Below are 24803 nucleotides of genomic sequence, written 5' to 3'. Positions count from 1 at the left end.
ATTAAAATGTTTCGGCGCTTTTATATTCAGCAAAACATGAAACGAATGAGTTGTGTGCCTGTTGCCATAAAGCCGCCGCTGCTAATCGTCGCCAGGCTCCTTCCCTCCCCGCGCGCGCCCTCATAATTGCTCTGCCTTAGCAATTGCAAGGAAGCAGTGAGGGAAGGTGATGATGATGTCGGTGGTGACAGTGATGGAGATGGAGGGTTGTGGGGCGAGGCACAAGGTGCCACCGATGGGACCGGGGGAGCAACGGGCTCCCCAAAAGGGAAGCAAGACGGGGACGCGCTCGTCCCACCGTGCTCAAAGGGAGACAGAAAGGTCGAGCTGGGAGGGTGTGACTAATGCACCGGGTCACTGGGGTGCGGGACCGCATTGTCCCCCAGGTCCAGATGGCCCCCGGAATAAATCACCCCCAGCAGGCGTGGGCTGCCCATGCCAGAGCTGCGGCTCAGGCTGTGTCACCCTATGCCCGGGCTGCTGCGGGCACCCGCATCTCGGGCATCCCCCACGTGCATCCTGCCCAGGCAGTGCAGTGACCAGGGGCATGCCGGGTGGGAAGTAGCCCTATGTATCACTGCAGGAGCAAAAAATGAGGCATTAAGGTTTGAGGGGTTTTTTTAATCCCCCGTGCTTTCAAGGTCGGTGTTGTACATCTGCTCTGAAACACCAGAGTTTTCCTTGGCATTGGTAAAAGGGTGAGTGGGCATGGAGGCAGGGGGCAGTGCTGGGAGCATGCCCTGCCCTCCTGTTGCAGCTGGAGCAGCCACATGCAGCCTGCAAGGAAAAACCAGCAGCACTGGCAGAAGAGCAGGCAGCGCTGGCTGCTTTTTAAGAATTAATTTCTCGTAGTCAGTTAAGTTGGGAAGAAAGCTGCTCTATCTCTGAGTAAATAATAATAATCAAACAAATACCCCCTTGGGAGAAGTTGCCTTCCATAAAGATGTTAATTAGCATGGAAGCCGAGCCATGGAGTCCAGAGGCAGCCTTTGAAACCAGGATGATTTGGTGACTCTGGCACGAAACGTGCACATCTCTGTTTATCATCCAGGGTTTTCCCCTGTCTCTCCACTTAACCATGAAGTTTGTAGAGACTGTTCATCTCGGTACAGAAACAGGTGCCACCATCACCCCTCAATAGCACTGAGGGTGAGGGTCATGAAGGGCTGGCTCTACGTGACGCCCCTGCAAGCCCAGGTATCCAGGCAGGCATGTGCAGGTGTCCCTCCTCAAGGAAGGGTCCTTCACACTGCCCCATGGGTGCACTTCAGTGCAGGTACCAAAAACATCGCTTTGGGTTTCATAATAATCCCAAAACCAGACAGTGAAACTCGGTTCATCTTCTTACCCTGCATATGCATCCAGTGCCCTCCTGGGGCAAAATCCAGCCTTGGTGCTGGTGCCATCACGAATGTCCCCAGGCCAGGCTGGTGCCCACTCTCCTACCTGTCCTTTATCACCCATCCTCTTCCTCCTCAGCTCAATGGCAGCAGGACATGTGCAGTGTCCCCAGGTAGCCTTGTGCCAAGCTGAGCCTGGTGCCTTCAGGCTGTCCTTAAGGCCAGCTGTGCCAGGGCTCAGGTGCTGGAGCTTGTGACAGGATGTTCCAGGCAATGTGCCCCTTGCCAGCACTGGTGCCTCGCGTGGGCAGGGCTGGAAGGGAGAGTTGTCTGCCTCTCTCTGACTGTCATTGCCAATGGCTCCTTCCTCCCCAGTGCTGCTGTTCCTGCATGCCAGGGCCTGCAGCCACTCCTACAGTGGCAGCCAGCAGCTTTAGCCAGGAGGTGGAGGCTGGTAGGGAGCCCTTGACACACTGCCAAAAAAACATCAAACATCCCTGAAATCTCAGGAGAACCAACAGACCTCAGGCTCCTGCTTTACATGCCCAGGTTGTTTTGGAGCCATTCACCTCCATCTTAAGGACAGCAGTAGTATCAGCTCACCTCTTTGGCACGTGCATTATGTAAGAGATGATGTTAAACATGAAGAGTGAAGGAGGAGGGAGCCTTGTGGGAGACCCCGAATTAGCAGGACACAAGTCAGGGATTTCAGGGTGGATGCAGGAGGCAACATCATCAGCATCCATCGACATGAGCACCCTCATGCCTGAGGTAATGCCTTCCTGGCATACCCCTCTGCAGCCTTTGATTCTGAGTTCCTGATTATTGCAGCAGTGGGTGGATCTGCCTCATTTTTAGTCTGATAACACGGCTCTGAGGACAGGCAGGGAAAGATGGCAGTGTTACGAGGAGGACTGAGAAGGGTGGTTTGGTTTGCGCATCCCGGCGTCGGCGCCACGTGTCTGGGGACTGCCGGCCCCGTGCTGCCACAGCTGGGGCTCAGCAGGGGTTGCTTCACCAGCACGGTGGCACTGGTCCCCTTCAATCCCCCCTCCCCTGCTGCTGCAGCATCTTTAGGTCACCCCACGCCCGCCCACACAGCGGGTCCGGGCTCAGCAGTGCTGCCGGGGGCTCTGGGGGGCTGACGGGACAGCTCACACGATTGTGTTCTAGCACGGGGGGAAAAACTTGAAGTCAAATGTCTGAAAGTCAGATCCCTTTTTAGTATGAATTTGCTGTATCTCATTCTGAGCACTAATTCCAATTTAATTGCAAGTGGCCTGAAGCCTCTTCAATAGGAGTAACAAATGGTTTGATTTTGTAAACTTCATCAGACTGCATTTTAAATGCGACACACTAGCCCGGCTCGAATGCCAATGAAGCACTGAAGTAGCTCTCTGTTTACTAATTATCCGTTTTTACTTCAAGCCACGCTGGCTGGCTTGTCTGATTAAATCGGATTTGTGGGATAGAGAACAGCTAGCAGAGTTTTCTCTATAGTAAACGAGATTGAAACTATGGCCCGCCTGGCTGCACACTGTAAATTATATTTCCTTTTAAAGGGGACGTGTCGCCTTTCTGCCACTGGCACACCTCCTGCATCCATAACTCCGCCAGAGTCCGGTGCCGGGGGAAACCCACCCCACGCTGCCTCCCTCGCCCGTTGCCATGCTGGTTTTTAGTTTAATTCCTACTCTGGCAGAGGCAGCGGGAGGGAGGCAGTGCTGTGCTTGATGCCACGGTGCTGCAGCATCCCTCACCGTGACTCGGACGGGCACGCTGTCACACGTCACATCTGCTTGTCATCAGGTCTGTGGCAATGGCACTGCTTTGGGATTGGGCTGCTGGAGAACAGCAATGTGCATCTCCAGGCTTGAGGCCATAGACTTTTCCCTCCAGCAAGCATCCCTCCCCTAAAAACCGGTTTTGGGACCACCTCCTATTTAAAAAAGGTCCTGCAAGACGCGGCCAAAGAGCATCCGATACCCAACTCACTCCAGCTTCCGTTTGCAAACCCTGTGGCAGCACCAACAACTGCCCCACGAACAGCTTACAGCTGCCAGCACAGAGCACAGGGTCTGGCAGGGACACAGAAACCAAGGACGATGGGCAAAGGTGGTGGCCAAAAGTGGCCAAACGCAGCGTACGGGGCTGCACTTAAACCTCCCCGGTTGCTAAGACTTTAATTCCGCGAGCTTGACCTACGCCGCCCCTTCCCTCAGTATCTATCTTTGTGCCCGGGGGCTTTTTATATTTTAATTTGCTTTTGAACGTCCTGCAAAATTAATGGCGCGCTCGGGGCCATTGTGCAGTGTACAGTAGAGGGAAGGGCCGTCGGCGCCCGCCGAGAGCCGGCGTGTTTCCCAGGGAATGAATTGCTCGCCCGCCTTCACCCCTTTTAATTGTTGACAGTAAAAAGCGTTTAAATGCTGCTTAATTTGTAATCATCTTCCTGCAAAAAGGGGAGAAACCATTAAAATGTCAGAGAAATGAATAAATCCGTCTCTCACTGATTTGGGGTGGCAGCGTTTCTCTATCAGAGGTGATTTTTCTTCCAATGGCTGAGGGCTGGCTCGGGGCTGCTGTGGCTGGAGCCCAGGGATGTGCTCATGGCAGGACAAGGGACCGAGTCCAGTGTCAACCACTGTGGCCCCCTCTCATGAGCTTTCCTGTTTTTTCCTACCTCCCATTCTCTCTCCAAAGGTGGGACATAGTTGACATGTAGCTTAAAAAACAAAATCAAGTGACTTGAAGGCCAGCAGCAGGCACTGCCCAGCAGAGCCCTGGCGTGGTGCCTGCTGCACCCCTTGGCTGCTGGAGAATGTCACCAGTGGAGCCTCAGGGCTGGGAAGAAGCAGTGCCTGAGCTCAGTGCTCCATGTCCCACTGCAGGGCCATCTCCCACATCCTCCACCTCTGCACCCGGCCAGCATCAGCCTTTGTGCCCTGCAGATGCTCTGCTCTCAGAGGGCAGCTGGCACTGGGTGCCTCCACAGGCCTTGCCAGTGCATGTTGACCTCCCACTTCGGGGTGTTTATCTACTTAATGATGCATTACCTGGAAAAAAAAAAAAGGCAATTAAAATCCGCCTTTGGCAGGTCCTAGGAAGCAACACCCGGGGGATGCCCAGCTCCGGGGACCAGCCCCGTCCTCCGTGTGTGCACAAGGCAGCTCGTCCCCATCGCTGCGGCTGCTGGAGTCGGCCCACTTTTTTATTCAAGCGGGGGCCAATTAGTTTCACAAATGAGGGCCCTACGGTGCCAGGGAGGATTTGTTACGGCCCCGCGCGCCGGCCCGGCGGCATTGTCCTGCCCTCCGCCCCCACGGGAGCCCATTGTCCCCGGCCCCAGCGGGGGCTGCTGGCGGCAGATTTATCGGGGCCGGCGTCCCGCCGGCCGGGGCCTCCGCTCCGCAGCTGGCCACGGCGCTGGGGGCTCAGCCCCGGGGACCTTTGACCCGTCCTGCTGTCACCGCCGGGGCCGCCGAGGGCCGCGGGGCCACATACCTCTCGGGATTTGCTTTGCTCGGCCCGTTCGGGGCTGCCTGCTTTTTTTTTTTTTTTTGCCTTTTTTTTTTTTTTCCTCGGGAGCGTTTTGTCCGCAGCTGCGTGGGGGGCACATGAGTCCGCACCCCCCCGGGATAAATCCCTGCGGAGGGAGAAAGGCAGCTCCCGCGAGGGGCCGCCTCTCTTGCCGCTTTTATTCCCATTTCACTGGGGTTTTTTCAGATTTTGAAGCGGTTTTGGGCAGCCCAGTGCAAGGCTGGGACAGAGCATCCCCCCGGGCAGCTCCTTCGTCCCCAGCAGGGCAGACCTGGCCACGGTGTGCCACCACGCCTGGGTGGGTGACAGTGCAGTGTCAGAGCAGGGTGTGAACCAAGATGCTCTCTGGGATGCCCAAAGCCTCTGGGCCAGCCTGGAGGTGTGGGGCTGCCCAGGAGCATCCTCCCCTGGCGCCTGCCTGCATGCCAGGCAGAACCACGATGCTGACACTGCTACTGCCCACTGTGTCCCTGCCCTGTGGCCCCATGGTCCTGCTGGTTCCCCCGGGGTTGGTTTTGCCAGCATGGCAGGCAGCCCCCCGCCCCTGCTGTTCCTGGAGGCAGCAAGGATCCATTGGTTACCTTGAACATCTTGTGCTGCTAATGAATTGCTAATACAATTTTCTAGCTAATTTTATTTCCATAGTCCTCACATTTTAATGTCTCCAAAAAGCGAGCATTTATTTGCTTAATCTCCCTGCGTAATACAATTTGCAGTGACTCACAGGTTCTGAACAATCAGCTATGCATAAGTGAAAACAAACTGTTTAACAGCACAGAGGTCTGAGATGTTTACAGACAGGCTACGAGCACCTAGGTTGGGGTTTTGTCTGTGTTATGTAACTGCAGCCAGATTTGTACATGTGGGCAATGGGATGGAACTTGGGTCTGCACTGTGGCTTAGGGTCACGTGCAGCACAGGGGTAGGTTCATCGCCCTCACATCCCACCCCCTGCTCCCGAGGGCAGCTTTGTGGGACCCTTCTTTGGAGTCCCCTTTCTCCTGGGCATTACAAGGTCTGAGTTCAGCAGCCTTTGCAGGGGTGTGGGGATGCAGTGGTCGCCCCACAGCAGCCTTGCATTTGGGCATCCCTTGTCATCCTTAGGGCTCCCACCTGCCTCCAATGCAATAAAAGGCACTTGTCTTCCTCAGCAGTTTCCTTGGGAGGACCAGTGGCAGCAAGGTTGAGGTGACCAGTCCTGCTACTGGAACCCCAACAACACCCAGAGGCCTGCAGCTTTTGGGGTCCCCCTTGCTGCCGCAGTATCCCTGCTGCCATGTGGGAGTGGGGACCCCCTCACACAGGGGGGTGATGGGACAGCGGGCCAGGGGTCCTGGGTGCCCGGCTGTGCCTAAGTGGCATCTCTCCCTCTCCCACAGGTACTGACATGGCTGTTTTCTGCCTGCTGTGCGGCAAGCGGTTCCAGACGCAGAGCGCGCTGCAGCAGCACATGGAGGTGCACGCCGGGGTGCGCAGCTACATCTGCAGCGAGTGCAACCGCACCTTCCCCAGCCACACCGCGCTCAAGAGGCACCTGCGCTCCCACACAGGTACGGCGGCACCACCGTGGGGGCTCGGGACTGGGGTGGCCAGGGCAGGCTCCTTCTCCAAATGTAAAAAAGAAAACTAGGGGAAAGAAAGGTGAATTGTCTTAAAAGCATAGAGGTGACTGAAGTGGCTGGAGTTTAAAAGCAAAACGGAAACAAGAAAGCTGCGTGTAATAAGTTGATCCGGTCGGAGGCGGCACGTGACCTTCTTAGGGGGTGTGTGATCATATCCGCCTCATCAGCTTACGGCGGTAGATGCACATAATCAGCTGGTGCTCGGCCCTAATGGGATTAGGGCGACCTGCGCTACGTGTAGCTGGTGCTGCCGTGGCCCCAACCAGGACAGGGCTTGGCTGCGGGATCGCCGGGTGGGAGAGCCTTACGCTGTGTCCTCAAAGCGCCCGCGCCGTGTCCTCAGCTCCTCCGACGGCATCCCCAGGCAGCTCCCTGGTCCTGGCCACGCCGTCAGCATCACCACTCAGAGCTGGCCGCAAAACACCCCTGAAAAAGCTGATCCTTGGGGAATGAGCAGGGTCATGCAGGATCACATCTGGTGCCATGGTCCTCCACAGCCACATGGGTGAAGCATTCCTCACCCATCCTTTGCCCTCACAAGGGGGAGGCTCGTGTGACCTTCTTGGCAGCAATGCTGTTGCCAGCAGGGAGGCAAATGTGTGCCAAGCCAGGATACCCCTTCTCCTTTCTCCTGTCAGGCAGTGGGCATGCACATGATCTCCAAAGAGCATGCACATGATCTCCAAAGGGGACTTAAACGTGGCTGCTGGCAGTCTTGTGGATGGTGTCATGGAGGGTTGCTCTGTCCAGACTGTGGCTGGCAGCTGCCAGACCCACATGTGGGCTTGGGGTCCCGATGTGGGAAACGGGAATCCTGTGCTGATGATAAGCATGTTAATGCTGAGCACTGGAGCTATTTATAGCCAGTAATCCGGTGACCTGGGCTGCGGGTCGGGCTGCTCGTGTCCCACCCCAACCTCTGCTGCCTTAGCAGCTCCCGGCTGTGAAAAAACACCAGGATCATCAGCACTTTAGGAGCATTTAATCGTGCTGTGTGGTGCCATCCTGCACGGCTGCAGGATGTTCATGCTCTCCCAGGGCTGGGGCACTCCATGGGCCCTGGCTCCCCTAAAAACTGGGTGGATGGAAATGCTGGCTGCCTCTAGCTGCAAAATTGCTGTCCTTGACTGTAGGATCAAAAGCCAAGGTGACAGTTTGGAATTGGGCATGGGGAGGGGAAAGGCAGCTGCCCACAGGCACCGCTTGCCTCGCCTTCAGAGGGGGGCTATGAACTGCATCCCAAGCATCCTCCTCCCCCAGTGCCCAGGCAGCAGCTCCAGAAGGGGGAAAGGGGCTGCAGGGCTGGGCTGCAGCACACGGGGAGAGAGTAAAATATCATTTTAAAGAGGAAGCAAAAGCGCAGGCATGTGAGTATATAACGAGAAGGACAATTTATGCCCAGGCACGAGTGCAGTTTGACACGGGGATAATGAAAAAACGTAGGTCATTGTGGATGACTTAAGCCTTCACAGCTGAAGAAAATGTATGAAATGCGGGGAACATTACACGCTTGGCAGCTCTGCACATCTGCAGCAGGACAAGTGAAATACAGTTCGCCATTCTTTACCATAAACTGTGCTTGTAGGATATGCGGCACAGAGAAATTGTAATTACAGTGACAAGACAAATCAGTAATATTTAAATATTCATGAACAAAGTCTCTGACGATCAATCTATCTTTATTGTCCTTGCCTTCGCGGCTGTAATAAATAAGTAGCTGGAGCCCTCACCTTTCCTTCAAATCATTCTGCCTTTGGTGCCGAACCGAAGTTCATTTATCAGCCACCCAGTCTGGAGCATGGGATATGCCCAGGGCTGAGTCTGTGCCAGTGTTGCCAAGTGAAAAACCTGAGAATTGGTGGCAGGAGGGTTGCAGTGCCCTCCAGTCTCTCTACCCTGCCACAGACCCAAGCATCCCCTCCACGCAGGCATGCGGGGGCCAGCATGGTGCACTGGGGCAACTGGAATGCTCTGTCTCTGGCATGGCAGTGGGTGCCCAGACTAAACAAGCTGGGGAGCTGTTTTTGGCGTGGCACAGCAGACAAGGCAGCCCTGACCCACACGTGTCCTTGCAGGCGACCACCCCTACGAGTGCGAGTTCTGCGGCAGCTGCTTCCGGGACGAGAGCACGCTCAAGGGCCACAAGCGCATCCACACCGGCGAGAAGCCCTATGAGTGCAACGGCTGTGGAAAGAAGTTCAGCCTCAAGCACCAGCTGGAGACCCACTACCGGGTCCACACAGGTACGTGCTGGGGGGTCTTTGGTGACTCTGGTGGTGCCAGACCGGTTACTCTGGCGGAGATGCCGGCAGCTTGGATCAGGGCAGCAGCCAGGGATAACGAACCTCTGGATGCACCGGCACGTAACTATTGTAAATAGGGGATCAATAGTCACATTGGTTCTGCTGTTCATTACTTGGTTATCGGCTGTGCCCGCCGCGGCAGCATCGATGCCGGGCAGTTAATTACTGCCTGGAGGCCCTCAGCCCCCACTGACACCCCCATCTCCCTCAGGCGAGAAGCCCTTCGAGTGCAAGCTGTGCCACCAGCGCTCCCGGGACTACTCGGCCATGATCAAACACCTTCGGACCCACAACGGGGCTTCCCCCTACCAGTGCACCATCTGCCTGGAGTACTGCCCCAGCCTCTCCGCCATGCAGAAGCACATGAAGGGCCACAAGCCAGAGGAGATCCCTACCGACTGGCGGATAGAGAAGACCTATCTCTACCTCTGCTACGTCTGAGGAAGGAGGCTCAGGGTCAACAGGGCCGAGTGGCAGAGGACTGGGCAAAAAAAAAACCAACACCAAACCCGCAGCGTCCATGGCCTTGTTTGTTTTCCGTTCTCGTTCGTTGCTTCTCGCTGGAAGGATCCTGTGGCTCACACCAGGGTGGGGGACGCACCAGCCCCTTCCCCAGCCCTATCTGCACCACCACCCCAGCTGCTCATGTGCCCACTGCCCTCACACCCTTGCTGCAGGGCAAATTTCACCCCTTGCAGTCTCCAGACAGCCCCTCCATCCCCCTTGGCACTGGCTACCAGCACTGCTGGGAAGACTGTGTAGGAACGAGGTGCTTCCCTGGAAGCGTGTGTAGGGCTGGTGCTCTGGGAATGCTTTAATTGCTGATGTCCTCCGTCACTGCTGATCCCATCGTGGATGACCCGTGGAGGACCCAAGCTCCTGCGTGGTGAGTGGCCCCCATTTCAGCAGCTTCCTGTGCTCCCAGGCTGTGGCATCACAGGTGGGAGAGCACCAGAGCCCTGCGAGCTGCAAGTGCTGTGACAAGAGTGTCCTGGGGGATCCTGGCCACAGGAGGGTGTTTGGGGCAGGGAGCCAGCTGTTAGCCAGGCCGCCTCACACTGCTGCCTGGCATCTGGTCAGCTGCAAGGGGCACCAGAGGCTGCTGCTCTCCCCTGACCAAAGACCTCTCTATGCATTTCCCCCTCCTTCCCAGGGCAAGGGCAAAGCCCCCGATGGGGAGATGCAGCTTGTTTGGTGACGCCTGGTTAATGCCAGTGCTGAAATGGGGGCTGCTGGTGTGTGGTATCACTCCAAACGGAGGGATCCTCTTTTCTTCTGCTGATTTGGGACACCTGGAAGGTGCAAAGTGTGGTGGTTGTTTTTTTTTTTTTGCCCATCCCTCAGCTGCAGGAACCCGCAAGTGAGTGGTGTCCAGTGGCAGGCGGCTTCGCTCGCCGCTTTTTTTGCTTTTTGTTTGGTTTTTTTTGAACTTTCTTTTGGAATATTTCTGCATTTAGCACATTTTACTTGAAATTACCTCATTTTTTGTGACCTCATGAGCTTTTATTGATTTGGGAGGGACGGGGGGCGGCGTGGCCGGGATATACCAGCCGTGTGCCCAGGGTTGGCAGTGGAGGGGTGGTGTGACGGTGGCGTCCCTGCCAGCCTCCCGTTGTGCATTATCCTTACCAAAACTGGTATTTTTTGCCTGGCCCCGCGGGGCCGGGGGTGTTGGTTCTGAAGCTACCTCTTGTGTTCGTTTTTGTTGTGTTTCTCCTGCGTGGCCGTGGGCTCGGTGGTTCCATCCCACGGCTTTTTTTTTTTTTTTTTTCTTTTTTTGTCGTTTTGCTGCATTGGGGTAAAAAGGGGGAGAAAAGCGTTGTGGGGAGCGGGGTGGTGTCTGGATACAGTTTGGAGGGACACACTGATGGCTCCTCTGGGTTTGGGGTGCCTGTCCCACCTCTCCTGGTGCCGAGCAGGGATAGGCCTATGGGAGCAGCATCCTCCCTCGCACCCCGGCCTGGCTTTGCACGTAGGTGCGCGCCTGTGCGCGGGAATGTTGCTGCTCCGCACAGGGGGGACGCCGCTGCTGTACAATCCGGGATGTGACTGTGGAGAACGGCTCGTTTAATTGTTGTGCCTAAGACAAAAAAAAAAAAAAAAAACCCTAGAAAAAAAATATTAAAAAAAAAGAAAACAGTTCTTTCACAGAGAAAGTTGCTGCAGTTTCTGGCACGTGCACGGCAGGTCCCCGCGGTGCCTCGGCACTGCTGGACGCGGGTGCCACAGTGCCACAGAGCACGTGGCTGAGCTCATGTGGCTTTTTTTTTTTTTTTTTTTTTTTTTTTGCTTTAACCTCCCCTCCCATCCTGCCGTTCCTCTCCCTTAGTGCCACAGCCCCTGCTGCGACGGCATCGGGGTCAGTGTTGGAGCGATGCTGTCGTGTCCCAGGCGCGCGTCCCCGCACTGTTCGCCGTGGCACAGCCCCTGCCACCCCTCCATATATATATATATGAGTATATATATGTGTATCATAGCAGTGAGGACCAAGCGCCGCGCGGGGCCCTGCGGCCCCAGGCTCCCTCTCCCCTGGCTTGTCGTCGGTGTCGTGAGCGCCCGCCCGCCCGTCCCGTTGCTCTGTGTTGCCGCTCGTGGTTCGGGTCCGTCGCTGTCCTCGTTCCGTCTACCTCAGCACCTCTCTGAGCCCGGGCGCAGAAGGTGCCCAAGTTCCCCTTTGGTTTTCTCAGAGTATCTATCGGCTCCTATTTTTTGTACGACTTTTGCCCGTCTCCCCTTGCCGTTTGCTCCCCTGCGGTTCTGCTTGTGAGTCCTCTCTGTCCTCTAGCCACAGATGCCATTAGCTAAGTTTCCTGAAAAATAAAGAAAAACTAAAAAAAAAAAATACAAAAAAAAAAAAACAGTTGTGGTGTCTCCTAGTTGCAGCTCTCCGCACCTGCCTTCGTCCTGTGTAGATTCAGATGCATTTCTTTGTAAGACTTCAGTGTTTCTGACAGGAAAAAAAAGACAAAAAAAAAAAAGGAAGAATATACTGCTGCAGGTTTTTTTCTCTCCATGTGTCACTAAGTGAAGTTCGTGCCTTCTATAGCAAAGAGAATATTTTTTACATCCTACTAACAGTAGATTTTTTTGTAGTGAACATTTTTTGTATTTTTATTTATAAGTCTCATAAGGAAAATAGCAATGTTCAGTTGTATACCTTGAAATCTGCAGTTAGAAAACAAAAAAAACAACCAATAAAGTTAATTCCGTTGTCTCGGTCTGCCGTGTCCCATTCCTGTGCCAGCTGGGAGGAGGAGGAGGAAGGATGCATCCCACCCGGGGCAAGCTGCAGGGAGACCCACAGTGGTGAGTTTGGGGTGCCTGCTCAGATGGGTGGTGAGGGGGGTTCTATCCCTAAGCCAACCACAGTAGGTGGGGGTTCTCACAGGACATCCCAGTGGATAGGGAGCATTCCGCAGCCCTCGCCCCAGGACGCACGGCACACTGCCTGCTGCCTGCATGGCTCACCGGGGAGCGGAGCAAGTTTGCCTCAATGAAAGTGAACTCGTTCATTTAAACCTGCCTGCAGAGCCGTCCGGCCCCCTGCTGCGTTAATTATCCTGTAGTTCCCGACTGATTGCTGTACACTAAGCTTAAGCCCTCCTTTATTTATTTACTGACTACATTAACAGCAGCGCCTGCTCTCCTTTTGTGCTGTGGCAAAAGGCATGGCACCGCACGCCGTGGCGGAGCCAGGTGGGTGCTGCCAGCATTGCCCAGCTGTGCCTGTGCCCGATGGGTGTCATGGTGCAGTTAGATGTTAATTACAGCACGGCTGGAGTCACTGGGCACAGAATATTGCTTGGTTTTTACCAGGGATGGATGGTGTGTGCCAGGCAGCAGTGTGTGCCGGTGTCAAGGCCAGGCTTGTCCCCTGCTCTAGGGCTTCCCAGTGGGTTTGGGGAGCTGCATGCCCACCCCAAGGTCCTGATGGTGGTCCCTGCCTCCCCCAGTTCTCCCCAGCACAGTTCTTCCAGGAAGGCTTTGGACAAGTGGTGGGGAACTTTGGTCCTGGTTTGGGCAAGCAGAGGTGGTCCTACTGTGAACAACCTGTGGGCTGCACTGCCCTGGGAGAAGGGGAGTGAAGGCCCTTTCAGTGTTTGGCCTGGCACAAAGGCGTTATAATAACGGGGAAATCGCAGTAGGACCAGGCCTTTGTGTGCACGCTCGCGCAGCAGCTGGGAGCGATTATGCTGCAACAATGTTCTGTTCCATCAACATTATGTCCTCATTAAACCTTTATTAGGAGATTAGATTCAGATTTATTGATTTTTTTTTTTTTTTAAGAGGAAAATCCAGGCTCCTCTCAGAGAGATGCCTGGAACTTTTCCCTGCGTGCGGCACTTCTCAAAGTAGCGAGAGGGCAAAAGGTGAATCTGGATCTTTACTCCAGCATAGGCAGCCTCCCCTTCCGGGGGAAAGGACCACTGAGCTGCATGAAGGGGTTTGCTTGGGTTTGGAATGCTTCCTAGCACAGGGAAGGACAAGAACCAGGTGGCCACCAACACACTCCATGGGATGCGGCAGCACAGGTGAGCATCTCACAGTGTGGCCCAGGAGGGCATTCGGAGAGTCCTGGTCGGTAGGAGAGGGATGGCAAGGCTGGCTTGGGGGTCCTGCTGCCCTGTCCCCTCTTTGAATACAGGGTCTGAGTGGCATCAGACGCCTGGGTCAATGGGCCCATTGGATTTGTCTGTTGGAGCGTTTGATGTTACATGAAGGCAGCTCATTCCAGAGGGTGTTAATTGCCCGCTGCGCTGATCAGGTCTGTAGCACCATCGATCTCGGCAGGATCAATGGGCTGATTTAGTGTCTCACGAACTCTTTAACTGGACACCTCATCAATAGGCAGCCACTTACAGACCATCAGCGCATTACTGCAGGCCAGCGCTGGCAGGAGCCCACTGCACCCATCCTCAGCCCCCCATCACTCAGCAGGAAGTTTTCCTGCAGGTGATGGCTCTGGGATGGCAAGCGGGAGTCTTGGTCCAGGACCAGGGGGTCTGAGGGTGGCTGTATGAGAGCCAGGTGCTGTCGGCCCACCTGTTCCCCATCACCTGCAAGCCCACTACAGGCAGGGATACTCCTAGAGCACGGGATGGCCCTCCTGGCATCTCCAGCGCTTTCCTCTCCTCTTTGCCTCGTGCCTCTGCCCTTTGCAGGGGTGGATGGGCAGCAGGAGCTGGGGGCCGACTGCAGCTGTGGCGGCAGTCATGACACGGTTTGGCTGCTGCCTGGCGCTGGGTGTCTCCCAGTTTGCTGAAACTGCTGGGCAGAAGCATGGTGGGGATCTGCGGGACAAGCGTGCTCGGGGTCCGGGGCAGGGAATAAAGGCGGCATCCGGGGTGAGGAGTAGGAAGGCCGAGGGCAGCGGGACTCCCAGGGCATTGGGGACCCCCCGGGGCAGCGGGGACGCCCCCGGGGCCGGGGGACTCCCGGTCGGGCGGCGGCAGTGCCGGGCGGCGGGGCCGCTGTCCGCGGTGCTGAAGCAGCTGCCGCGGCCGGGCCGGGCCAGGGGCACCACCGGAGACGGCGGAGGGAGCACGGAGCGAGGTTCGGGCAAGATCAGGGCGGCTAGGGGGCTCCTCCTCGGGTCCGCCTTCCCGCTGCGCAGCTGGGGTACGTGAGGGATGCGCCCGCCTGGGGGGACAGCAGGCAAGCACCCCCCGGAGTGAGGCAACGTCCACAGTCCCCCCTCTCCCGCCCTGAACAACGGGCGCCACTCAGGCATCCCGCCACACAGACCAGAGGGTGCCCAGTGTGATGCTGTAGGCCAGGACGGCCACCAAGTACGCCCGGAACAGCAGGACATCCAACACGTAGCCCACTTGCAGCCACTCACGGGCGACATCACGGAACTCTTCACGTTTCTCCAGGAACTGGCGGATGGCCGTGGTCTCACGCAGGACCTCCTGCAGCACTGCTGAGCCCTCTGCCCGGCTGCCAAAGGCCAGTGCAGGCCTCGTGCCCCCCACCGCCCCACACTCACGGGGGTCCTCGCAGCCATAGGGTGTCAGCTTGGCTGCAAGATCAAGAGAGGTAAGTATGTAAAACCTGTTTAGATGGGGAACTGGGATTTCTGCAAGTGAAGTGGGCACCCAGTTCACGGTACAAACATTAGCTACATAGAGGTAGATGGCTATGTAAGACCTAGACCCCTTCAGTTCCCTCTCTGTGCAGCCCTTACCTGTGCTATCATTGTTCTCTGCCTGCCTGGAGATGTCCGAGCTCTGCGTCCTGCTTTGGCTGAATTTCTTCCTGTCCCGGATGCAGAGCAGGACGGTGGCTCGTTCCAGCAGCAGGTGCTTCACCCACTCAGGGACGTGGGGCTGCAGGTCTTGCTTGTGCACCAGGCGCACAATCAGGATGGTCTCCGTCAGGCTGATGACGAGCAGCGCCATGCATACCACAAAGTAGGTGCCTGTGGAGGTGTCATTGAGGTGAGTGGCCTGCAAAGGCTCATGCACAGAACACAGGCCCAAGCAAGTGCTCCCTGCCCAGCTCTCAGGGCCTTGTGTTCTCTGCCTGGGACTGCCAGGGCAGTGGGATGGGCAGGTAGTACCCCCGTACCTATCAACGGGGTGCCAACGGCAGTAGCTGGCAACGTGTCAGATACAATGATGAGGAAAACTGAGTAGCCCAGCAGGAGAGTGATCTTGAAAGAGACCCTCTCACCACTGTTGGGAGGTAGGTAGAAGCCCACAATATCCATAACCATCAGGAAGATGCTGGGGAGCAGCAGGCTGACAGTGTAGAAGAGGGGGCGCCTCCGGATGACTACCTGCAGGACAGAGAGACAGGAAAGGCTCAGTGAAGGGTTGAAATGAGGCCTTGAGCTGGTGTAGCTCTTCACCAAGGCAGGCAAGGATGGTGGGAGGCACTAAGGTGAGCTAGAAGAAGGGCTCAGTGCCAGGAGCTTCCCACCCGCAGGCAGGAGCGCTGCAGCACGGAGCAGTGACAGGGATGGGGGTAAGACCCTTCCCTCGTGCCACATCCCCGAGAAACACAGTGGCTGAAGGCTCTTACGTAGAATTTCATCTCAGCATAGTTGTCACTGCTCTTGACACTGAACTCCTGGAAGCGACTGAGGACATAGAGCAGCTCCCACTCGCCCTGGTTCATGAAGACACTCCGGTCGAACTTGACCAGCTCCGGTTGCCGCCACAGCGTGAGGTTGATATCACGAACTGGGGGATCAGAGGAGAGGTGAGAACTTAAGGGTGCCTTGCCCAAAGCGCCGGCAACTGCCGGCACCTCCACGCTAGGCTGAGTGCCTGCCCTCCCCACACGCTTCGCCGATCCGCTGGGGCCATCTAGAGGGATGAGTTGCCTTCTGCACGGAGCTCCGGCCAGGCAGAGGTCCTGCCCGCTCCCCCAGCCTCCCAGCCGCGGCGATCCCGGCACTCACTGTGGTGCAGCCAGCTGGTGAAGGTGAGCGAACAGTTCTGGACGTCGAAGGGGAAGTTGTAGATGTCCAGGCTGCAGGCGGTCATCACCTGGATGGGTTTGAGGTTCTGCACCTCCCCGTGGTGGCTGACATAGACGTAGGGGACATGGGGGGACTTTCCGACATCCACACTGGGAGACACGAGGGACAGAGATGTGGGCTGGGGAACTCTCTGGGCAGGGTTTCTTCCTGCCAAGTGATGTTTCAGGAGGCAACTGCCCGGGAGCAGGGGGTTTGCCCCCTCTTCTGCTTTTCTGATGATACTCACATAGGCATTTCTGCCTGGCATCACCTCTGACTGCCTGGGCTGCTGCCTTCTGCCAGCCCTAGAAGTGTCTGTATTGTTGTCCCAGGGCCCTCAGGAGCCATTGAGAACACCTTAAATCCTCACAGAGTGGGAAGGACACCGGCTGGTTTTGTGGGAAGGGCCAGCAGCTCTGCAGCTGCCCTTGCATTGTGCTGCCTTCACAAAGCCTTTCTCCAGATATCTGGATCCCACCCCCGGCACGGCACGGGTAATTACCGGCAGTCACAGTTAGCCAGCATTGGAAACGGCCCAACTGCCAAGCCGATCCCCATCTGCAGCTCCCCATTGTGGGGAGGCTGCCAGCTCTGTGCCAGGAATACAAAGCATGGGATGGCACGTGCCCGCAGTGGGCGAGGGAGGTCCAGCCCCAGGCCATCTTCCCCCAGACTTTGGCCGCACTCACAACTCATTGATGAGGATGTCAGGTACCCAGATGCTCTCCACGGGGAGGGAGATCTGTGTCAGGTTGTCAAAGCGAGCCGGGTCCCACCTGAGGAACTCATCTGTCCAGTGCTGGGGACAACGGAGAGAGGACTTGAAGCACAAGATCTCTTCTACCCTGCTAGCACACAGATCCCAGACTAGCACCAAGCAATATTCCCCCCATGGGAGGGAGGGAAGGCTCATCCTCTAGCTATTACAACACCCAGCAGTGCAAAACACAGAACATGAAAGCTGAGCCTCGAGGTTCACGTGCTACAGAGGTCTTGCCAGCCCTTGAGATAGGTTCCCCCTCACTGCTCTCCTGCAGGGCTGCACACCTCTCCCACAGAAAAACCTGTCTTTTCAGGGGTGCTTGACCCCAGAGGAGCCTGGCAAAGGAGGGGTGAGGTTTCACAGCTACTCACCTGCCTGTACCAGATGTAGGTGGTCAGCACCTGGTTCTTCTCATCCTGTGGGAAGAAGAGGACATGGTGTCAGAACGGGAGCATTGGCACTCCAGAAGATGGGCAGAGCATGCCAGGAGGATGCTGCGTGCCAGGTATCATTCCCCTCCCTGTGGACACATGAGGGATTGGAGCAAGGAACTCACCACACTGAGGATGGCATAGACCATGAGGTCGATGGCCACGTTGGTGGTCGTTCGCCAGTCCCGCACGGGCCGAGTGCCCTTCTGGTAGTGGGCCAGCAGGTAGTGGGACAGACGGCGCAGGGCGGGCTCGGAGGGCTCCGGTGTCCGGCCCCCACGCTGAGTACCTGCTAGCAGAGGGAGGGAAGGAGGCTGCTCTCACTGGGGCAGCAGCTGCCATCACCCTGGTGTGTGCCATGGACTGCAGAATGCTGCCAGCTGCCATCCCACACTTACCAGTTGGGGTTTCCCATCCAAATTAAATAGGAGCATCTTGATGGGAAACAAGCCTGACCACCAGAAACACTACCTAATGCATTACTGATGTCCTCTGCTGTGCAGGTGGTTGGTGCTGTGACCTTCCCAGCCTCAGAGGGCACGGCTGCCAGTCTCTGCCTCTCTGGACAGGTGCCAGGACAGCAGCAGCAGGGGACAGTGAGGGACCTGCTGCCCCCAGGTACGTTTCCTGCTTCTCACTCCTTCCAGGGGTGTTTCTTTGCTCAGCAGGTGGAGGTGATGAAGGTTAGAGATGAAGCAGGTTGCTAAATTAATTTATTAGGTACCTTGGTGTTTGCTTCCTGTGGAAGCAGTCCCCGGGCTGACACCGGCAGCATCAATCGAGGGCAAATTGCCTGAAGCACCGTGTCCTCACTGCCAGGCAGCCCAAACGCCGCGGCCACGCCAGGGCAGCAGCGTTCGCTCCTGGCTCTGCTCTGCAGCACACCCAGCCCCAGAGTCCAATTCCCACGTAATGGAAGAGACTAATTGGAATAGATCTGTGGGAACTTGGGAAAAGCTGCTGGAAGGGAAATCTGTGTTTTAAGCTTAAAAAAAAGAAAAAACCTGCAGCCTCAGCCCCTCTGACATTGCACATGACTCGTAATGCCAGGGAGCCGGCCAGGCACATGACCCTCACCCAGGCAGGCATGAACTGATGGGGGCAGCAGGAGGGGGGGAGAGAGGCAGCAATTAGGGTGAGGGGAAGAAATATAGACACTGCCATCATCATAACTGGGGCCAAGTGGCCTTTCCTGCTGCAGCTGCTGGCAGTTGGCTCTCGCTCATGCTCCTCGTCACACCCTCTCTTCCTCCTCACACCCTCTCCTCCTCCCCACACCCATGCCACCCAGCTCTGCATCTGGATGCTTTGCAGGAGGAAAATGGCTTTGCAGAGGGAGGACTGGGCTGAGTTCACCCCAAGTGCTCTTTGCCCCTGCTGTGGGCACCATGCTGCTCTACCTGGCCCAAATCTGTGCCAATGCAACTCGGCACAGCCCTGGCACATGGGGGTGTGTCTGCACAGCCCTGCCTGCCTCCTAACCAGCATTGCCAGGTGAGAGTGTCATTGCTTCTGCTCCTCTTCTGATACCTTTGCTGTGGTAGCAGTGAGAGAAGGTTTGGGAATTGGGAGCTATGCCCCAGTGACAAGAGCTACATGACACATCCAGAGATCTGAGTCACCAACCTGCTGAACACTTCCAGCTGTGCTGGTGCAAAATAGCACAAGGATTTTTGTGCTATTTCCCAGGAAGGTTAAACAAGAAAGTAAGAAAATAACAATGATAGCAAGGGAATATTTTGGCCGTCAGTTCTGCACCATGAAGAGCTGCACAGCATCCTCCCCAAAACCCAGATCTGGGTTATGAGGGACGAAACATTACTCTGGAGAAAGCCCTTGATCAGGTGGGGGGGCTCATGCAGCAGCTCCCAGGCAGTGGAGTGCAGACAGGAGACCCCTGTGTCTCTCTCTGTCCTCAGGGCTCTCAGCACAGCTCCAGAGTACCACGAAGCCCCCCACCGATGAGCCCTCAGCGCAGAGCTGGAGTTAAACACCACGCTACCTTGCTGCTTGTGTTATCCAGGCAGGATGTGCCTCTAGGCTCCACACCAGAGCTTTCCCATGCTCCAGCTTCTCCCAGGTGCACCACTTCCCAATAGCATGAAGATCTCCCTAGAAAGCAGCCTTTGCCTGCCACACAGCACTGCTCAGGTTTTGGCAAGGTGTTGCACCATGCCAGGTCCCTGCCCTGCCCCAGCTCCCCAGCCTTGCCCTCCACTCCCTCGACTTACCTGGGCTCTGCAGCATCAAGGCCAGTGGCAGCAGTGCCAGGAGTGCCCCAAGAGCGGTGGGAGTCATGGCTCTGCTGGCTCCAGCTGCTGCCGGCTCGGCAGAGGAGTGAGTGGAGCAGGGAGACAGGCGGCAGTCGTGTGGCTTTCCCCCCGCCGTCGGGTTTTTGAGAACGCCCAGTTAATCTCGCAATCAGCCTCTTCCGCTGCATCAAGTTTCAGGCTGGGAGGATGCAAGAGGGGCCCACCCAGCCACCCCCCCTCCCCACTGGTTCCCCCAGGGCTCCTCCGTCCCCTACCCAGGTGCCTGGCTATGACAGGGTGGGTTTTGGGGTACGAGCATCGTGCCAGTATGCAGCAGGAGTGGGGAGCACGACCCGGGGGGAAAGGGTGCTGCAGGTGCCAGGGCTGTGCCAGGAGATCCTCAGCAATTGGAAAGATGGGGGAAACCCTCTGAGAGGTGGGAATCGGGGGTCTGTCTCAGGATGTGGTACCGGCACAGGGTGGGTTTCCATCAACAGGGGAACAAGGGGACTCTGGAGGTACTAGGCTGCCCTTCACGCTCTGTGGTGGGTGGATCTGTCCCACTGACAGTGAGTCTGACAGACACAGGTGGTGGCAGCATGTGCTGCCAGCCTTTGGCACCCTGGCCTGGAGCAGCAGCTTTCCCTGACCCCTAGGACCTGCACCAACACTGGAGTCCATTTTCATTGCAGGAACTTGCATTTGCTGTAAATTTCAGCAAACAGAAGTGCTTCCTATGGGTTTCGGTTTCCCCAAATATTTAACACCTTTGGGCAAACACAAGCAAACACAAGACCACAAACAAAGGCTGGTCTGGTATGACTGAGAGCCAAAAGGCACTTGATCTCCACCCAGGCATGGGTGCCCTACTCAGGCTACAAATTCATCCTTCCATGTAACATCATTGTGGCCTTGGGCTGGACAATGTCCCTCTGTCTGGCAGGGGAGCCTCCCCCCGGCCCCCAGCCCCTATAATCCTCAGTATTCCTGTATGCATATGCTGCGTTTTTGTGTGTTGTAGGTGCCCATGCCCCCGCGAAGCTGCCAGCTGCTGGAAACGCTGGGAAAGTGGCAGGCAGGGACTAGAGCCTGCGGCAGTGGCGTAGAGCAAATTGCATCAGATGCCAGCATGGAGTCACTTAAACAAGATAAGAATTAGTGCGGGGCCCTGATGAACTCCCCCTTGGCTGCCAACAGCGGTGTCAGGGAGAGAGCGAGAGCAGAGCCAGGGCTAATTTGATTTCTCAGCTCTGTTAGTGGCTGGCAAGTCACCTCCCGGGGAGTGCCGGCAGCTCGTAGCGCTCTCCCATTATTGAATCTGGGTAATGAAAATCACGGGCAGCGCCACCACGGCGCCGGGGACTGTGCCCCACTCTGCCCCCTCTCCTCTGGCCTCCCGTGTCTGCAGCGGGCAGGATGCGGCTGAGGGGGCATGGACCACTTCAGTGGAGCCTCTGCTGCAGCGTCATTAACTCTGAATTTTCTCCCTTGGGTTTTATGTCTTCATCTTAAGGAGATTTTAATGTAGTTCCTATCAGCCCTCCTGTTATTGGATATCTAATTAGCGTGATCTACTGTAGCCTCGTGTTACGTGTGCGCACAGGGGGCTCTTGCGGGACATTTTGTGGGATGGCTGATATCAATCGGCAGCGCCCGGATCAGATTTACTTTCCAAAATGGCATAATGGGATTTTATTAGCCCTGTAATCTGCTGCACAGTAATTGCTTTTCTGGGAATCAAAGTGCTCGGCGCCTGGGGCTTGCCACAGCTCAGCCCCACGTCCTGCCTGGGTTCCGCTGCAGCCAAGCATGGCAGCATCTCTGTGCTGGGTTGGAAACTCAGGGCTCTTTCCTAGAGCAGCAATGCTACAGGCAGGTTCTCTGGGTGCTTAGCCCAGAGCTGCAGCGATCTCGGGGAGTGGGGAAAGCACAGGGGCACAGGCACAAGGTCCCCAACATCTGATGGGACAAGTGATGCTCCACACACTCCGTCTCACCCCAAGCCCCAGGTGTACAGCATTACACACCACGTTACCTTGGCAGCTCCCACCCCATGCCACAGGACATGCTGGGGGCTGCCTGGGCTGTGGCACGAGTGTAGCTGGGCTCTGCACGGGACGGGGAGCTGCAGCCAGGCTGGGGACCATGGTAGGAAAAGGGAGGGAGGCCTCAGCTGACAGTACAGAGCAGGCAGGAGAGGGAAGCAGCCTCCTCTGGGCTGCCAAGACTCGCCTTTCAGGGCGCGTTTGGAGCGTCAAAAGCAATAAAGCATCAGCGAGGAGCCCTGGCAGCGCGGCTTCCTGCCGGCCCCGGCCCCATCACACACCCGAGGCCGCCCATTACAGAGCCTCACGCTCCCTGAATTGCATGTCTGCTATGATTTAACGCTGTGAGACATGAAATAAACACCACAGGCAGGCAGGGCTGGTGGTGTGGGCATGGCCAGGCTCATGGCAGCCCCTGCTCTGGTGCCAGGAGATGCAGGACTCTCCTGTGGGGCAGTGGTCCTCAGGGATGTTCGGGCTCGCTGCATCCCTGGGGCTCTGTGAGCAGTCAGAATGACACGTGGGATCTTTCCTCCAGCACCTGCCTTGTGCAGCTCCAAGATCGAAGCACAGACCAAATGCCATGAGTGGCTGCTCAGTGTCGTGCCCCTGGATAATTTAATTTAATTTGGGGATGCCGGTAGCTTTGCCCTGTGGGTGCAAACTGAGTGGCCCACAGAGTGGCCAAAAATTGCCCATGGCAGGTACCAAGCCTGTTCTCACGCCAGTGAAGGAGCCCAATGCCTTTAAATCCCCCATGTAAGGGAGGGGAGCTCCTTTCTTTCAGTCCTCTCCTCCATTAGACACCCTTCAGGTGTTCGCAATATTCTGCCACTGTTTCACTACCATTAAAGCCAAGTAATAATATGTATGTGAAGGTATTTGGAACCCATTGCTGTTAATGAAGGAGATCCAGCTCATCCTGAGCAGGATGGCAGCCACACGTTGCAGGCTCGGCACCATCCAGTCAGGCAGGAATTGCCTTGCTGAGAGCGGACCCAGCTGGTGTTTCATCTTCTATGGCTGCCTTTTCCTTTCTGTTTTTGTTGTTTAAAGGAGACCTGTGCCGGAGGCTTGCTGCAGGGAGAGGGACAGTGGGCTCCAGCACTGTTGTGGCTGAGTGTCACCTCCGTGGGAGAGACCCAAGGCAGGTTTGTAGCAAGGACTGTACACCAGCTGCCTTGATGCAAAAACCTCGTGCCTGCCTTCCTCCCCTTTCACCCAGCTCTTCTCTGTGGCTGGAGTTTCTGGGGAATCTTTCCAATTAGGAACTATCCTGTGTTTTAACAAAACCATACTGGCAATTACAGCTGGGTATTTTTCCCTTAATTTTCTGGAGAAAATGAGAAAGATTTCAAGCGAATTGGAAAGGTTAATTTGGGCTGAAAAGGCTATTAGCTTGTGATGTGAAACACCTGAAAAAGTCTTGCAGAAAAGTCTTCTCCCTCTTGTTTCTGGTGGAGTCCAACACACAGAGGTCTCTGGCAGTGCTGGGGAGGTTTGACAGTGCTGCACAGTGTGTGGGGATAGCCCTGGAAGGCATGGAGGTAGGAGACATTGTCCGTTCTGGGTTTTTTATTTTTAAAGCACCTACAGTGCAAATTACTCCTTTTGCTGAGTCAAGACTGTATGGAAAGCTCTCAGGATGTGGAAAGAGCAGGGTGAAGGCATGTCTGCAGCTTGTTCTGTCTGAGAGTGTACAATCCCCCCTGTATTAAATTATCTTGGATGTAACAGTGCTGTGACTGCACTTGACGCTGCAAACAAATTGTTCTGCACCCTAATTAGCCACCACAGCATTAATCACACTGCTAAACATTAAACACAGCCTAGACAAAACCTGGAGGTAAAAATACAAAGCTGAGATTATCTTCGTAACTGAGACATTCAGAATTTTTACAGTTTGTAGTTTAGGGTAGGGAAATCCTGGGGACCCCTCCCTGAGCAACTAAGCTGGGACAAAGCACCATTCCCTCATGGGGATCCCAGAGCAAAAATTCCAGTGCCCAGCACCACCTCCCTATCTTTCACTATTAATAGCCTGGCAGGCTCCTGAAATGCGCAGAATTTACTTTGTTGCACTTAAACTTCACTGGGTGTCTTGTTTTTTCTTTGCATGTCAAGGAGTAACTGCTAGCTTCCTCAGTTTTTCCTTATCAACCCTGCTGCTTCCTCCTCCTTCCCTTCTCACCTCCCCAGTTCCTCAGCCGGAGCACATTTGAGAACCAGGGAGCTGAGGCAATCCCGGAAAGGCCACACTGAGATTCCCCACACCTCTTCCAAAAAAAAAAAAGGTGAGGGATGCTCTGTGACTGCCCACAGAAAATCCAGGTATGAGATGCCCACCGAGCTGGAAAAGGGCTTTTTCAGCAGGGAGCTGGCAACAAGGGGATGGTGGTGGCACTGTCTCCAGCCACTGTCTCCCCTCCCTCCCACAGTGACACAGCTCCATTGGGAACATCATTGACAGCAGTGCTTGGCCACCGGGGCTTCGGTGCCCAGTGGGGAACAAACCCAGGCTAGCGCCTGAAGTGACACATTCCCGATGGTGCAGGATGGTGCCCTGGCAGCACCGGGACAGCACAGGCGCAGCTTGGGCCAAAATGGGGGAAATGGTCTTTTCTCGTTATTGTTGTAATTAAAAGAAAATAATTCGTTTTTATCTGTCCAGAGGGGCACAGCAGGGGCAGAGCGCTGGCTGCGGCCAGTGTGCCCAGCTGCTGGGGTGGGGGCCAGGGAGAGCGGGTCCCGTGGCCAGGGGATGCCCAGGGGCTGTTTGTGGGGGGACATGGCCGGACACACGGACGGACACACGGATGGACACACGGACAGACACATGGCCAGGCACACAGATGGACGCACGGACGGACACGCGGATGGACACATGCACACAGGGTCGGACACGCGCACACACGGACGGACAGGCACACACACGGACACACGGACGGACATGCGGATGGACACACGGACACACAGCCGGACACACGGCGACATGAATGGACGGACACAGGGCCGGCCACACGGCTGGACACACGGCTG

At 56.1% G+C, this 24803-nt stretch overlaps 2 protein-coding genes across 2 annotated transcripts in view; one reads left to right on the top strand and one right to left on the bottom strand.

Annotated features, from left to right (window-relative positions):
- ZBTB16 (zinc finger and BTB domain containing 16) overlaps positions 1 to 11647 on the top strand; it is a 53074-nt gene extending 41427 nt beyond the window's left edge. Inside the window, exons 4-6 of the mRNA XM_027655480.1 lie at positions 6260 to 6430; positions 8578 to 8745; positions 9017 to 11647. Of these exons, the coding sequence (XP_027511281.1) occupies positions 6260 to 6430; positions 8578 to 8745; positions 9017 to 9246 (569 nt within the window). The 3' untranslated portion in view covers positions 9247 to 11647. The remainder of the gene's footprint in view (positions 1 to 6259; positions 6431 to 8577; positions 8746 to 9016) is intronic.
- A 2717-nt stretch (positions 11648 to 14364) lies between these two features.
- Positions 14365 to 24758, bottom strand: LOC113952885 (5-hydroxytryptamine receptor 3A-like). Its single transcript, XM_027655416.1, has 9 exons — positions 24279 to 24758; positions 17593 to 17781; positions 17408 to 17452; positions 16963 to 17072; positions 16214 to 16383; positions 15832 to 15992; positions 15376 to 15586; positions 14993 to 15226; positions 14365 to 14827 (listed from the first exon to the last, which is right to left on the bottom strand). The coding sequence occupies exons 1-9, from the start codon at positions 24756 to 24758 to the stop codon at positions 14529 to 14531; spliced, it is 1899 nt and encodes a 632-aa protein (XP_027511217.1). The 3' UTR covers positions 14365 to 14528.
- Positions 24759 to 24803: the final 45 nt, after the last annotated feature.

The sequence above is a fragment of the Corapipo altera genome, unplaced genomic scaffold, assembly GCF_003945725.1.
Source record: "Corapipo altera isolate COAL_440 unplaced genomic scaffold, ASM394572v1 71, whole genome shotgun sequence".
Classification (NCBI taxonomy): Eukaryota; Metazoa; Chordata; class Aves; order Passeriformes; family Pipridae; genus Corapipo; species Corapipo altera.
Note: the sequence above shows the minus strand (reverse complement) of the source record. Positions and strands in the feature narration are given on the sequence as shown.

What these genes read in the sequence shown, in the direction of transcription:
- LOC113952885 (XM_027655416.1), bottom strand. Translation starts at nt 24,758, where the DNA reads ATGTCGCCGTGTGTCCGGCTGTGTGTCCGTGTGTCCATCCGCATGTCC. An exon ending in CCTACATCTGGTACAGGCAG is followed by an intron (nt 17,073 to 17,407) that starts GTGAGTAGCTGT and finishes CGTTGTCCCCAG; the next exon opens with CACTGGACAGATGAGTTCCT. An exon ending in CGTTGGCACCCCGTTGATAG is followed by an intron (nt 15,227 to 15,375) that starts GTACGGGGGTAC and finishes ACACCTCCACAG; the next exon opens with GCACCTACTTTGTGGTATGC.